This window comes from Oncorhynchus mykiss, chromosome 1 (genome assembly GCF_057628025.1).
Source record: "Oncorhynchus mykiss isolate SJ-2025 chromosome 1, ASM5762802v1, whole genome shotgun sequence".
NCBI classification, from domain to species: domain Eukaryota; kingdom Metazoa; phylum Chordata; class Actinopteri; order Salmoniformes; family Salmonidae; genus Oncorhynchus; species Oncorhynchus mykiss.
This window is the reverse complement of record NC_143022.1, coordinates 48211042-48224254: the sequence shown is the minus strand read 5'-3', so window position 1 is coordinate 48224254 and position 13213 is coordinate 48211042. Positions and strand designations below refer to the sequence as shown.

The window sequence follows — 13213 nt, the reverse complement described above, 5'->3', positions numbered from 1 at the left end:
AGAGATGAGGGAGGACAGAGTGTCTGCTGTAGATCGAGATCTCTCTTTGAATTGTTATAATTGGGATAAGGGATCGAAAGCCATCGATCACGTGACACCATTCATTCCAATGTGAAGACTCAGTAGCGCATTGAAGCCAAATGAAGTCGGTTAAGATGGCATCTCATGGAGACATAACATGCGCTGTTTGACTTTCTCCAGGAAGTGACATTGCAGGCTAGTTCAGCGCTGCCCCCTCTCATTGAGTAACTCCAGTTGAAGGCTGACTGGAGTACTGCAAGCTGCCATTAGAAACAACAATTATCTTCTTCTGTGTGCAATAAAAAAAAAGATGGTTCAAGGACATAGATCTGATGTATTAGAAGCAATTATTTGGTACCATGATTGTCTTCTAAACATTGACCACGAAGATTGACCACGAAGATTGTAATTTTTCCATTCACTATAATGGGGGATCCTGTTTTCTGCCTGCCTGCAGTTGGCCTTGAACCTCTGGTTGGCCTTGTGACTTCAATGAGAGGCGGCAGTCGTTCTCCCCTGGGATGTCTGTCTGTCTGTCTGTCACTCACTCACTCACTCACTCACTCACTCACTCACTCACTCACTCACTCACTCACTCACTCACTCACTCACTCACTCACTCACTCACTCACACTGGTCTCCATGGCTACACTGGGCTTCACACAATACTGATCTATTGCAATACAAAATGATTACTCTGTGAATTACATGCTGAGTAATCACATACACGGATTGAAGTGGATTTAACATCAACAAGGGACATCCATAAGGGATCACCATTTTCACCTGGTTTCACCTGGTCAGTCTATGTCATGGAAAAGAGCAGCTGTTCTTAATGTTTTGTACACTCAGTGTATAAGCTAAGTGAATTATGCATGTGTGCGATTTACTGCATGTATGTGTTACAAAGCTCAACATTGTTAGAGTGTTATTTGTGAGCTGAGGTGTGTGTGTACAATTTGGTATAAGAGTCATGAAATACACTCCAAAATTTGAAATATTAATTGCAAACAGTTCTGATCAAAAAAATACATATTTCTCAGTATGATTTAGAGTACCCCAGCAATCTTTAACATGCAAATATTTAATGATCAATTAGCTGGGAATTCTATTGTTATTAACATCCTTTAAGCATATCTGACCTACCTCTAAGTCCAGTAGTCTACATGGGCAACAACAAGCAGGGAAACTCGCTTCAGACGTTAATCCACTCTCAGTAAGCACACCTTCAGAGTAAACCCAGCCACATACCTGTCTTTTACCATGCCTGAGGGGAGGTAAACAAAAATGTACTGCCCCAGCTAGCAGACGTTTAAATTTCAAACCCAAACATCAGCGGCCGGTTGTGTACAGTTTAGAGTGCAAGGCTATGCAGAATACCTGGGAGAGAGAGTCAATCATGAAAGCCTGTCTGTTCTTGCCAACTCAACACTGAACACCAGTGACCATATACAACTGTCACACACACACACACACACACACACACACACACACACACATACACACACACACACACACACACACACACACACACACACACACACACACACACACACACACACACACACACACACACACACACACACACACACAACTCAGCTCACAAATACCGCTCTAACAATGTTGAGCTTTGTAACACATACATGCAGTGAATCGCACACATGCATAATTCACTTAGCTTATACACTGAGTGTACAAAACATTAAGAACAGCTGCTCTTTTCCATGACATAGACTGACCAGGTGAATCCAGGTGAAAATGGTGATCCCTTATGGATGTCCCTTGTTGATGTTAAATCCACTTCAATCCGTGTAGATGAAAAGGAGGAGACAGGATAAAGAAGGATTTTTAAGTCTTGAGACAATTGAGACATGGATTGTGCATGTGTGCCACTTAGAGGGTGAATGACAAAAGATGTAAGTGCCTTTGAAAGGGGTATGACAGTAGCTGACAACTGTGGGAAGCATTGGAGTCAACATGGGCCAGCAACCCTGTGGAACGCTCGCGACACCTTGTAGAGTCCATGCCCAGACCAAATTGAGTCTGTTAATGAGGACAAAAAGAGGAATGCAACTCAATAGTAGGAAGGTGTTCTTAATGTTTTTTTTACTCTCGGCGTGTTATCAGGCTCACTTGTTAAGCTCATAACCCTGGCTAGGAAGTAGCGTGTTTCAAGTGCAACATTTATCAGCAGTGTTGCGCACCAGTCTCCAACAAAACGTACAACTCAACACCAAACCCTTTCCCTCCCCGAAAAGTGTTGATTCTTCCCCAACAAATGGATACCCAGCAGGTGTCCTGGCCTCTCTGTGTCCACCACTAGTGCTCAGGTTTACAGGTCAAATCACCAGAGACACTTGGCCAAAAGCACTCAACTCCCCGTTAGTTACACTATATACTCAGTAGCTTCAGACGCTCCATACGGTATACTTCCCAGTGTCCCTGTGCCGTGGAAAGGTGTGCTCACAGCATTCCCAGCCCGGCAGCTGCTCCAGGGTCTAATGGTCAAGTGCAGCGGGAAACTGTTTTACATTCTCAATTACTAGACCGTAATTCTGTTTGTGTGGGAACCCTTTAACGATCATGAGTACTTCCTTTCACCTCAGTCACTCGCGGCGACATACGAGTGTTCTGTTCCACCGGGTGTAACTAGAAACACATTGGACCTTTCACATCATATAGTAGGACAGAATTGAGGTGAACAAGATTTTTTTTTTTGTGATTGTGGCGAATTCATTGTAGTCGTCATGTCTCTCATTCACCGCCTAAAGAAATGCATCTACGTAGCACATGTATAAGTGAGTTAGACAAAATGCTCTGGTTCTTTATAGACACTGGTAGCTCAGTTGGCAGATCATGGCACTTGCAACGCCAGGGTTGTGGGTTCGGTTCCCATGAGGCACTTGTATGAAAATGTTGGCACTCACCCCTGTAAGTCGCTCTGTGCAAGAGCGTCTGCTAAATGATGTAAAAAGTGAAAGTTCCTTCACATGAATAAACACAAATAGAACACCATCTGGGATAATCATCCTGTTCTAGCAGAGAGGAACGACAGTGACTTTACTTCATCAAATCTCCTGTTGACTCCACTACAATAAACATTTTGTAACGCATAAGGACAGACAGACACATAAACAATCTACAGCCAAGCTCTAGCGTCTACTGTTTCACTAGCATAACCCTATACCCCCCCCCCAGTCAAAATTTGGCAACAAAAACAAATCTATTTACTCCCCCCCCCCCCTACTCACCCTCTCAGATGCTCCTTGATTGACAGGTCAGGAATGACAGTGGTCATTGTATAGTTCCAATCATGCTTCTATCCTCTCCCAAGAAGTGAACACTAACCTTTTCTGATTCCCGTAACTCTCACTGTGTCCTTTCCACCAGAGATCTACACTTAACAAGCTATGAGGCTCTCTCCCTCACCGCCTATCTTTTCCCCTCTCTACCCTTTCCTATCTGTTCAGCTCTCGTTCACTCGCTATCCCACCCTCCCTGTCGCTATCCCACCCTCCCTGTCGCTATCCCTCCCTCTCTGTCGTTCCCTTTATCCCTCCCTCTCCTTACCACAAGTACACTAATTAGGGCTCAATCAATGCACAGTGAATGCCTCATCAACACAGCAGCAGCAGCTTACCACAGGCTGGCTTAAGTAGACCGTAGACTGGGTTATCCAGGCCCCGGCCCAGCCAGAGCGCTAACTCCCACTGTCACGCTGCTCTGCTCGGCTCTGCTCTCACTAACATACATCACAGTACTTGGGGAGTACCGCCTGTCTGGCTTCATACCACCGAGGACTCAATCTGTCAATCTAGGACTTAGTCGTACAGTGAGTATACATTATGGGATGTATAATTCTACGTCAAACAAGGCCACCTTTTCATACAGATGTATTTACACCACTACGATTGTAAAGCCATGGTGTGATGTGACGTCCACCACACTATAATCCAACACAGAGGCAGGAATAAACAGTAAATATAGGCTTCAGAAAGGAGAGGAAGTGACACATTTGTTATGTCAAATGTAGCACTTTGCAGTGCTCAAATAGAGGATAAGAAGGTGGCGAGCCAGCTGAAATGATAGGTGCCGAAATAGCACTTTACTTCACAAACAGAAATGGCAACGGCTTAAAGGTTCTCTTTGAAGCATTACAAATAAAACCTCAACCCTAAACCTAAGACCTAATGTAGAAAGACACCGGAATAATTCATATCTTTCATTTCGTGTAACATTTTACCTCGAACGATCCACAGGGGAGCCTGTACGCCACAAGGTCAGCTTGAGTGGCACCCGTGTTTGTTAAATCATTACCTGCTCCTCTTAAGAGCAGAGGAAATATAAAGGCAGAAACCACGTTTACATAGGTCATCTATCTATGTGTGTGTGTGTGTGTGTGTGTGTGTGTGTTTAGGATCACTGTCTATGCGGTTAGCTATTTAGGTGTGGTGTGTGTGTGTGTGTGTGTGTGTGTGTGTGTGTGTGTGTGTGTGTGTGTGTGTGTGTGTGTTCCGGCTCGGGGAAACCATGCCTTCTCACCTCCCTGTGGTCCAGTCTGTTAATGTACCTCTAATGGTGCGACTGTTGACAGTTCAGTCACACGGTAGTGGATAAATGGTTCTCTCCCAGCAGACAGCTGTTTCCCACACCATTCTTCTAAGGAAGAGGTCTTTAACTCGCAGCACGACTCTAGCTACAACCAGCTAACAGCACACAACTAATAGACTGTACGATAGACAGGATTGCTACCAATCCAGATGTGTTTAGATATTTCTCTGTTGTTGTCGCCCTGGACGACCACCCATTGATTTTTAAAAAGTGGTTTCCCTCTAAAAGCACAGACCCGACATCCTCCTGTACTGTAACTCACCTCTGTCGCTCCTGGAGGGCTTGGGCTTGTCGTAGTGGTTGAAGCTCTGGCTGCGACGGTTGCCGTTGGAGGCCGCGCGGGGCTTCCCCTCGCTGCCTGGAGCTGAGACCCGCATGGTGGGAGCTGGCAGTCTGTGGGCCACAGGGGGGGGGGGGGGGGGACAAAAGTTACAGGTTCAATAAAACACCCAACAGTATAAAAAACATCTCCTAAAGAGGATTAAATAATATTCCTCAAATCAGTCTAAATAACTCCCTTTTAAGGAGTGCATTCAGCATCTCGTGAGAACTTGAACAGACAATCTATGGACAAGAGTTCAAGAAAGACGCATGTGGTTGCACAGTTATTCCATTAGGTGGTGCTATTGCATAACCTCATGCTGGGCATTTCCCGAACTCATCAAAAGCTACTGCACATACTCACACACAGTAAAACAGAATACTTTTTTCTTTAAGGACAAGTTGAAAAGCACTTCCAGTCTACTGAAACCATGCACACAGCAAACCCACCAGGAAGCAAGTGTTAACACATCAAAAGTAGTCTAACATACTACAAGACAACCTGAAGTTAGGTGGGAGAATGGGGATGGTGGCAGCTTTTCAAACACAATACGTGGTGCCTCTCCAGTGTGAGTGGATTGCGGCATGCAGTGTCTATGGAAGTGAGATAGAGGAGAGCTGACCTAGAGGATTTTCTCTGAGCCACAGAGAGCTTTAGCCCTTTACTCTGAGTGGAAGAAGCCTTGGATGACAGACTGCATGGAGGAGAAAAGAGAGAGACAGGTAAGAACGAATGTTAAGAGTAGACAGAGATATGAAAGCTGATTGGGTGAGACCAAGAGGATCACAGAGATTTGGACCAGTTAACGGAAAGCGAAGCGATTCACAGACGTGGAATGAAGGTGGCCCGCTACGCATGGAAGGCGCAGAAGACGAGACCACGTGAATGGATGACATAAACAAACCTGAGGAACCAGTGTCATGAGGAAACATGAGGAATCAACGTCACATTTTATGGGGAATGACTGGGGGGGGGGGGGGGGGGTCACTCACAAATAACCTTGCATACTATATCTGAATCTTCTCCAAACCATTGATCTCTTGCCATTTGTGGAAGCTGGAGGTTGGGTTGTTACAAGGTACTGTTACCTAGACAGCATTTCTGATGCTGCTTTGTGTGCTGGTGCGGTGGAGCTGTGGGTATGATGGGTGTGGGTCTGAGCGGGGGCCGGTGACCCATGGGGAGTATGTCCAGGCTGGTTCCTGTGCTCTGGGTGATGAGAGGCCTGCTGCTTCAAGACCTTCTGCTGCTGCTGCTTGTAGCGGGACAAGCTGAAGAACAGGCCCAGGATGGTCTTCAGGTTCCCATGAAGGATCTCTGCAATAGGAGGAGAGACCGAGAGGCTGGTCATCTTTGGTATCATTTCCTCTTCACAGTCGGCTCTAACGTGAAGTTACTCGTTAGAGGCTCTAGATGAGAAGTCGATATGAGGGAGAGTGTCCGGTAGATGACGTACCTTCTGCACTGAGTCCCTGGATGTTCACCCCTTTAGCTGCCAGGAATCCTAGGCAGGTATTGATGTTCTCAATCTGGGGGAGAGGGGAGAGGAGAGAGGAGGGCATGGTACTTTGTCAGCGCAGATAAAGCAGAGTCATCCATTAACAAATATTTCCCCCCATACAATGATAAGGTAATATTAGGCTTGATGTTCGTCTGCGATGTAGGAAAACCTGAGTCAAATCAAGAACCATATGGTCCTCTGTGGATTATATCCAACCACTAGTGATGCAAGGTGAAATAATTCTGTCTAATCCACAAGCAGAAATCATCCTTCAGACAGTTCAAGCATAGTAGTAAAGGAGTAGAACTAAACTAGCATACAGGCCACAATGGAATGATTAACCTCTCTTAATTCAGACCTTATCACAGATCTTTTCATGCAATTCACAATAACCCATTGGTAAGAGCAGGGACGTTTCCCAACAACTAAAAGCAACATGTTTCTGAGGAAATCTAAACGTGTTCCCACCCATTACACTAAACTCCAGGAAGTTCACTTTGAGGGAGCGCAGATTACTGAAAGACTTCCATTCATAGAGCTACTTCTTATTTTAATAATACTTTCCCAATTTCTGGCCCGCCACAAGAGAAAAAATGTTGTACAACAATGGGATCTGTCATTTAATGTGTAGGGGAGCTGGTGCTGGTGGGTGAGCCAGGGTGAGTCAGCTAGAGTGAGATATATTAGACTGAGGGAGGTGGTCCAAGTGACAGACAGTTTGTAGGAGTGAAATAAGGTCAGAGAAAGAGAATGAGCTGCAAAATTGAAAGCAAGGGAGATATCTAATAATATTAAAGGTCCAACACAGCAGTTTTTATCTGAACATCAAGTCATTTCTGGTTAACAATTAAGTACCTTTACTATCATAGTTTTTAATTCAAAGGGTCAAAACGTCAACAAAAGTAGCTTTTAATAAGCAAAGAGCAATTACTCAAGCAAGATTTTGCTAGGACTGCCTGGTCTGAGTAAGGGCGGGAAACCTGAAAACGAGCTTTTATTGGAAGAGATGTTTGGTCTCTTTCTTAATGTTAAGGATATGGCAGACATACGCCCCCTTTGGAGAGATTGGGTACCCCTAGTAAACTGGAAAAAAAATCTGTCAAAAATTGCTAATATATGCAAATAAAAATTATTATTGGATAGAAAACACTCTAAAGATTCTAAAACCGTTGGAATTATGTCTGTAAGTATAGCAGAACTCACAGGGCAGGCATTCTTCCAAACTAGTTTTTGTGGCCATGAAAGTTGGAGCAACTTTGACGTCATGGCCCCCACCCTTCCCAACCAGCTATGATTCTGGGGACACTTTCTATCTCTTCCGCTAGATGTCCTCTTTCATTAGAGCTTTGAATCGTTCAAATCCCGCGAGAATTGACCCTATGGGAGTGAAATTAGTGCGTGCCACGAGAGAATAGGCTGTGCGTATGGGCGCGAATTGGTCCCAGCCATTCCTTTGTTCCAGCACTCAAGAGAAGGGCAGACGATGGCCGATTGAATTGAAGTTTGTTTTGCGTGTCTAAAACATCATAAAGCTTGCTTCTGCACTTAGTTTGACCTGTTTAGTCGACATATAATGTGTAATTTTGAAGTTTTGATGCGCAACTTTTCCGGACCAGAGGACGTTTTGGGTGCATTTCAGCTGATGTTATTAGCAGTAGCTAATACAAAGACGCAAGACTTGAAACCAAACGATGTATTGGGTAAGTATGAAGCCTTCCAGAACATTCTGAACGAAGACCATCGAAGGTAAGGGAATATTTATGCTTAAATCTGTGTTTCTGTTGACTCCAACATTACGTGGAAATGTAGCTTGGAACTGAGCGCTGTCTCAGCATATGGAATAGTGTGCGATTTCTGTAACGTTAAAAATAAATCTAACACAGCGGTTGCATAAAGAAGCAGTGTATCTTTCTAACTATATGTAGAACATGTATATTTAGTCAAAGTTTATGATGTCTATTTACGTTATCTTGCCGCGCTACATAGATTTCCTGCGGGCATTTTTGAGTAATTTCTGAAGGTGAACTTACTGTAAATGGACATTTATGGATATAAATGGCATATTATTGAAAAAAAAAAATATGTACTGTGTAATATGTCATATTACTGTCATCTGATGAAGATTTTCAAAAGGTTAGTGAGCGATTTATTTTTTAATCCTGCGTTTGTTGATTGCATGTTTTGGCTATTGAAATGAGCTGTGTCTGGTGGTGGTTTTACATATATATGTGCTATGTTTTCGCCGTAAAACATTTTAGAAATCTGACTTGCTGGCTAGATGAACAAGGTGTTTATCTTTCATTTGAGCTATTGGACTTGTTAATGTGTGGAGGTTAAATATTTTTAAGAATATTTTTGCGTTCCATGCGCCACCGTTTCAGCTGAACGTGGGAGGGTTGATCCCCAATTGGGAACCAGTATCGTAGACAGGTTAATGGTCTACTAACTAATTTGCCGCCTTGTGATGCCTTCCGGCAGGCTAAAACTCCGTCCCACCGAAACAGGCGGAAATTTCAGGCTGTCTTTTCAAACAACTCTTACACTGAAAGGGCATTGTCAAAACGTTCACACTTTCACAGTATTATTTTAACTTCAAAGTGTAGAAATATATATGAAACACATGAATATCAGGTTTTTTGACTGCACTGGGCCTTTAAACTAATTATCTTGGATTATCATACAACCAAAATAGAGGCTTCTAGAGTATGTCGAGCGCGATCACAACAATAACGAAGTGAACGGATGTTTAACCCATGGATCCACGGATAAGCATGATAGGCAAGGGAGGTTGTTTGGGTGTCAGCGGGACACCGGTCTATTTAATGCCTCCCCACAGCCTCCCTACCGTGTTAGTAGGGCATCAGTAGAAAGGCCGTTCTCTTACAGGAAACAGTGAGGAAAGAAGCACATGCCACCAAGGGTTCTCACTCAGCGTCAGGATTTCAGATTTGGGACGGATCATCCGGTTGTGTTCGCACAATTACCACACATGCGATAACTCATTATCCGTACTATGAAGTACTGCTAGGCTCACGCCTCCCTGTTATCACTGTTTTAGGGGCTGGAGGGCTGGTCCCCTTATGTTACAGAATAAACACAACACTCACCATCTGAGTCTGGCTCTTTGGGTAGCCATTGATGTCTTCTATCTTCTCATTCGCTAGAAAAGAATGATGAAAAGAGAGCGAGAGGGCATGAAAAGAAACAGGACATTTAACGATGACGTAACACATCCTCCTTGGGACTTCCCCTGCACTACGACGAGTCACATTGAAGACGCCCGTACAGTGTCTATCCTAAAGCAGTAATAACTTACGCTAACCGTGGGAAGCAGCCGGGTTTTGCACCTGATGCCATCTCAGTCAAATACCACCGCTATGATCCTCATTTAGCCTCCGCTAACCACGCTGCCTCTATTCACCCCACTTAAATATAATGTACAGTGCAGACACACAGGAAATAATGACAGGCTTGGCTGCTCCACCTCTCATCCACCCTGGCAGGCTAAAGGCAGAGCTGGAATCTCAAATTGCTGAATTTCCGAGAAGGAAAGAGTTGATTTTAAAGACCCTCCTGACCTAAAGATCCCGCCTAACCTCTCCACAGTAAAGACCCGTAGAGGCCACTTGAGTTGGAGGCCAGAGAAGAGAGAGGCAAGAGGCCACTTGAGTTGGAGGCCAGAGAAGAGAGAGGCAAGAGGCCACCGAGTTGGAGGCCAGAGAAGAGAGATGCACTGTGACATATCATACTCATCATAGCACACTAATATTCGGCTATATGATATGATAAGCATGCAAAAATGTTGTTCTTGTCATTGCATTGCAATGGAAAGCCAATAGGAAACACATAATGGTTACATGGAAGCATTCCAATTGATCTGCTGATTTAAAAAAAAAAAAAGTTACCAATAGAATGCCAGGCAAGTCCTTACCGACAACCTGTATGATCTCAGCCAATAGCACTCCATCTGTAACATCCTGCTGCAAGTCCTTGATCAGTCGCTGACGGCCCGACTTCACCAGGTAATGGTTGGCCCAGTCCGTGTAAATCTGCCCAACAACAAAACACATAGGAATACAATTTTACATATTAGAAATACAAGCAATTCACTTAATACCAGACCATTACCAGTTAATGCAGGCAAAGCAATAGCCTGTAGATAACCCCTTTCAGAACACACTCGCTTTTCAAGGCGTGACACTCACATTCCTCCAGAAATCAGGCCAGCGAGCACAACGTACGTTCTGCTCTGAGAGTGAGGAATCATGTCTTTCAAAGAGTAGGAAGTATGACGTCACGTATTAAGACAGAAACTCACTGGCTGAGAGCACCGGTGTGTGGTGTCTGTAATCTGAGGAGCTTTGCTCATAATTGGATGATTACTGCTGCTGCATTTTAACATCTCAGTAATTTTAACATCTCAGTCATTTTAACATCTCAGTCATATTTTAAGTCTGTTTGATCTGACGGAAAATAGTCTACACTTTTTTGCCCCAAACTGTTTATGAGATTATTATGCTTATACTGTAGCTAGATAATACAGATCCACCCAGAGTTTACGCTCTATGAGAATCAGGGGGATAAGTACTTCACCATGCTGTTAAGAGGAGTTACCAGGGGGATAAGTACTTCACCATGCTGTTAAGAAGAGTTACCAGGGGGTTAAGTACTTCACCATGCTGTTAAGAGGAGTTACCAGGGGGATAAGTACTTCACCATGCTGTTAAGAGGAGTTACCAGGGGGATAAGTACTTCACCATGCTGTTAAGAGGAGTTACCAGGGGGATAAGTACTTCACCATGTGGTTAAGAGGAGTTACCAGGGGGTTAAGAGGAGTTACCATGGGGTTAAGAGGAGTTACCAGGGGGTTAAGAGGAGTTACCATGGGGTTAAGAGGAGTTACCAGGGGGTTAAGAGGAGTTACCATGGGGTTAAGAGGAGTTACCAGGGGGTTAAGAGGAGTTACCAGGGGGATAAGTACTTCACCATGGGGTTAAGAGGAGTTACCAGGGGGTTAAGAGGAGTTACCAGGGGGTTAAGAGGAGTTACCAGGGGGTTAAGAGGAGTTACCAGGGGGATAAGTACTTCACCATGGGGTTAAGAGGAGTTACCAGGGGGTTAAGAGGAGTTACCAGGGGGTTAAGAGGAGTTACCAGGGGGTTAAGAGGAGTTACCAGGGGGTTAAGAGGAGTTACCAGGGGGTTAAGAGGAGTTACCAGGGGGTTAAGAGGAGTTACCAGGGGGTTAAGAGGAGTTACCAGGGGGATAAGTACTTCACCATGGGGTTAAGAGGAGTTACCAGGGGGTTAAGAGGAGTTACCAGGGGGTTAAGAGGGGGTTAAGAGGAGTTACCAGGGGGTTAAGAGGAGTTACCAGGGGGTTAAGAGGAGTTACCAGGGGGATAAGAGGGAGGCACCAGACGGGTAATCGGACATGAAAGTGAAACAGATGAAGACAATCTGTGGGTTTGAATGGCAAAACTGAACAGGTGATCGAGGGTAGGTAGAGTGCTTAACGTGGACAACAGAAAGTAGCCTGGCAGAGAAAGATGGTTTTAAGAAATGTACACCTTTCAAGGTACTATAAAGACATTACAAAACAGCTAAGAGCACAACACAGGTTTGCTATTCTTTTTCCTGCATGGTGTTTCGCTGATCTGTTTCTGGTGGATTTGCATGAGAAAAAAAAGAGTGTTGAGTTTGACACTAAAACCTCAGGCTGTCTCCTACAGATAAAGCTATGACTTTCACTATGGAACAAAACACAACGCAACAATAGGGTCAATGAAAAGTCACAAACCAATCAAGTAGCTCATGAAGCTCAATATAGATAAATAGTTACAAATGTGCATAATTGCTTTCAAAAACTGTGAAAACTTAATGTGAAGAACTTGAAAGTAAAATGGCGCCAGAGAGGAAGGCATATGTTTTACGTGTCGCCAACCTGTTGTGTTTTTTTGTTTGTTTATTTACGTTGTTTGTAACTTATTGTTTCACTTATTTTTGTACATACCCTCTCTTATGACCGAAAAGAACTTCTAGACATCAGGACTGCGATTACTCACCACAGACTAGCAGAATGCTTTTTTGCCTTACACGACACTGACGAGCCCGACACGAAGGATGTCCTGCTTTCTCGGGAACAGGCCCAGATCCCCATGATTTGCGTGAAGAGAAGGCAGAGAAAAAGGGAACAAAGGGCGGGCTGCTTTCTGATAATTCGTAGGCGATCGAATAAACCCCCACTTCCTTCCACTCTGCTAAAAAACGTACAATCTGTGGAGAATAAAATCGACGGAGTCGTGGCTGAATCACGACACTATCAACATACAGCTGGCTGGTTACACGCTGTACCGACAGGATAGAACAGGGGCGTCTGGTAAGACAAGGGGCGGCGGACTATGTATTTTTCTAAATAACCGTATCTAAGGAAGTCACAATATCGAAGGAAGTCTCGAGCTATTGCTCGCTTGAGGTAGAGTATCTCATGATAAGCTGTAGACCACACTATCTACCTAGAGAGTTTTCATCTGTATTTTTCGTAGCTGTTTACATACCACCACAGTCAGATGCTGGCAATAAGACAGGATTGAATGAGCTGTATTCCACCATAAGCAAACAAAGAAACGCTCACCCAGAGGGGGGGCTCCTAGTAGCAGGGGACTTTAATGCAAGGAAACTTACATTTCTATCAACATGTTAAATGTGCAACCAGAGGGGAAAAAAACTCTGGACCACCTACAGTGACTTGCGAAAGTA

At 44.2% G+C, this 13213-nt stretch overlaps 1 protein-coding gene across 13 annotated transcripts in view; it reads right to left on the bottom strand.

The window, feature by feature from the left end:
• Positions 1-13213, bottom strand: part of LOC110524008 (neuron navigator 2) — a 158825-nt gene that overhangs the window by 87165 nt on the left and 58447 nt on the right. For 10 of the 13 annotated variants that reach the window (XM_036978712.2, XM_036978741.2, XM_090232915.1 and 7 more), the window contains exons 2-7: positions 10387-10504; positions 9563-9615; positions 6411-6483; positions 6043-6271; positions 5577-5648; positions 4895-5025 (exon numbers count right to left, since the gene is read on the bottom strand). In XM_036978712.2, coding sequence (XP_036834607.2) covers positions 4895-5025; positions 5577-5648; positions 6043-6271; positions 6411-6483; positions 9563-9615; positions 10387-10504 — 676 coding nt within the window. The remainder of the gene's footprint in view (positions 1-4894; positions 5026-5576; positions 5649-6042; positions 6272-6410; positions 6484-9562; positions 9616-10386; positions 10505-13213) is intronic. The other 3 variants (XM_090232955.1, XM_090232961.1, XM_090232923.1) reach the window with 1 other exon arrangement.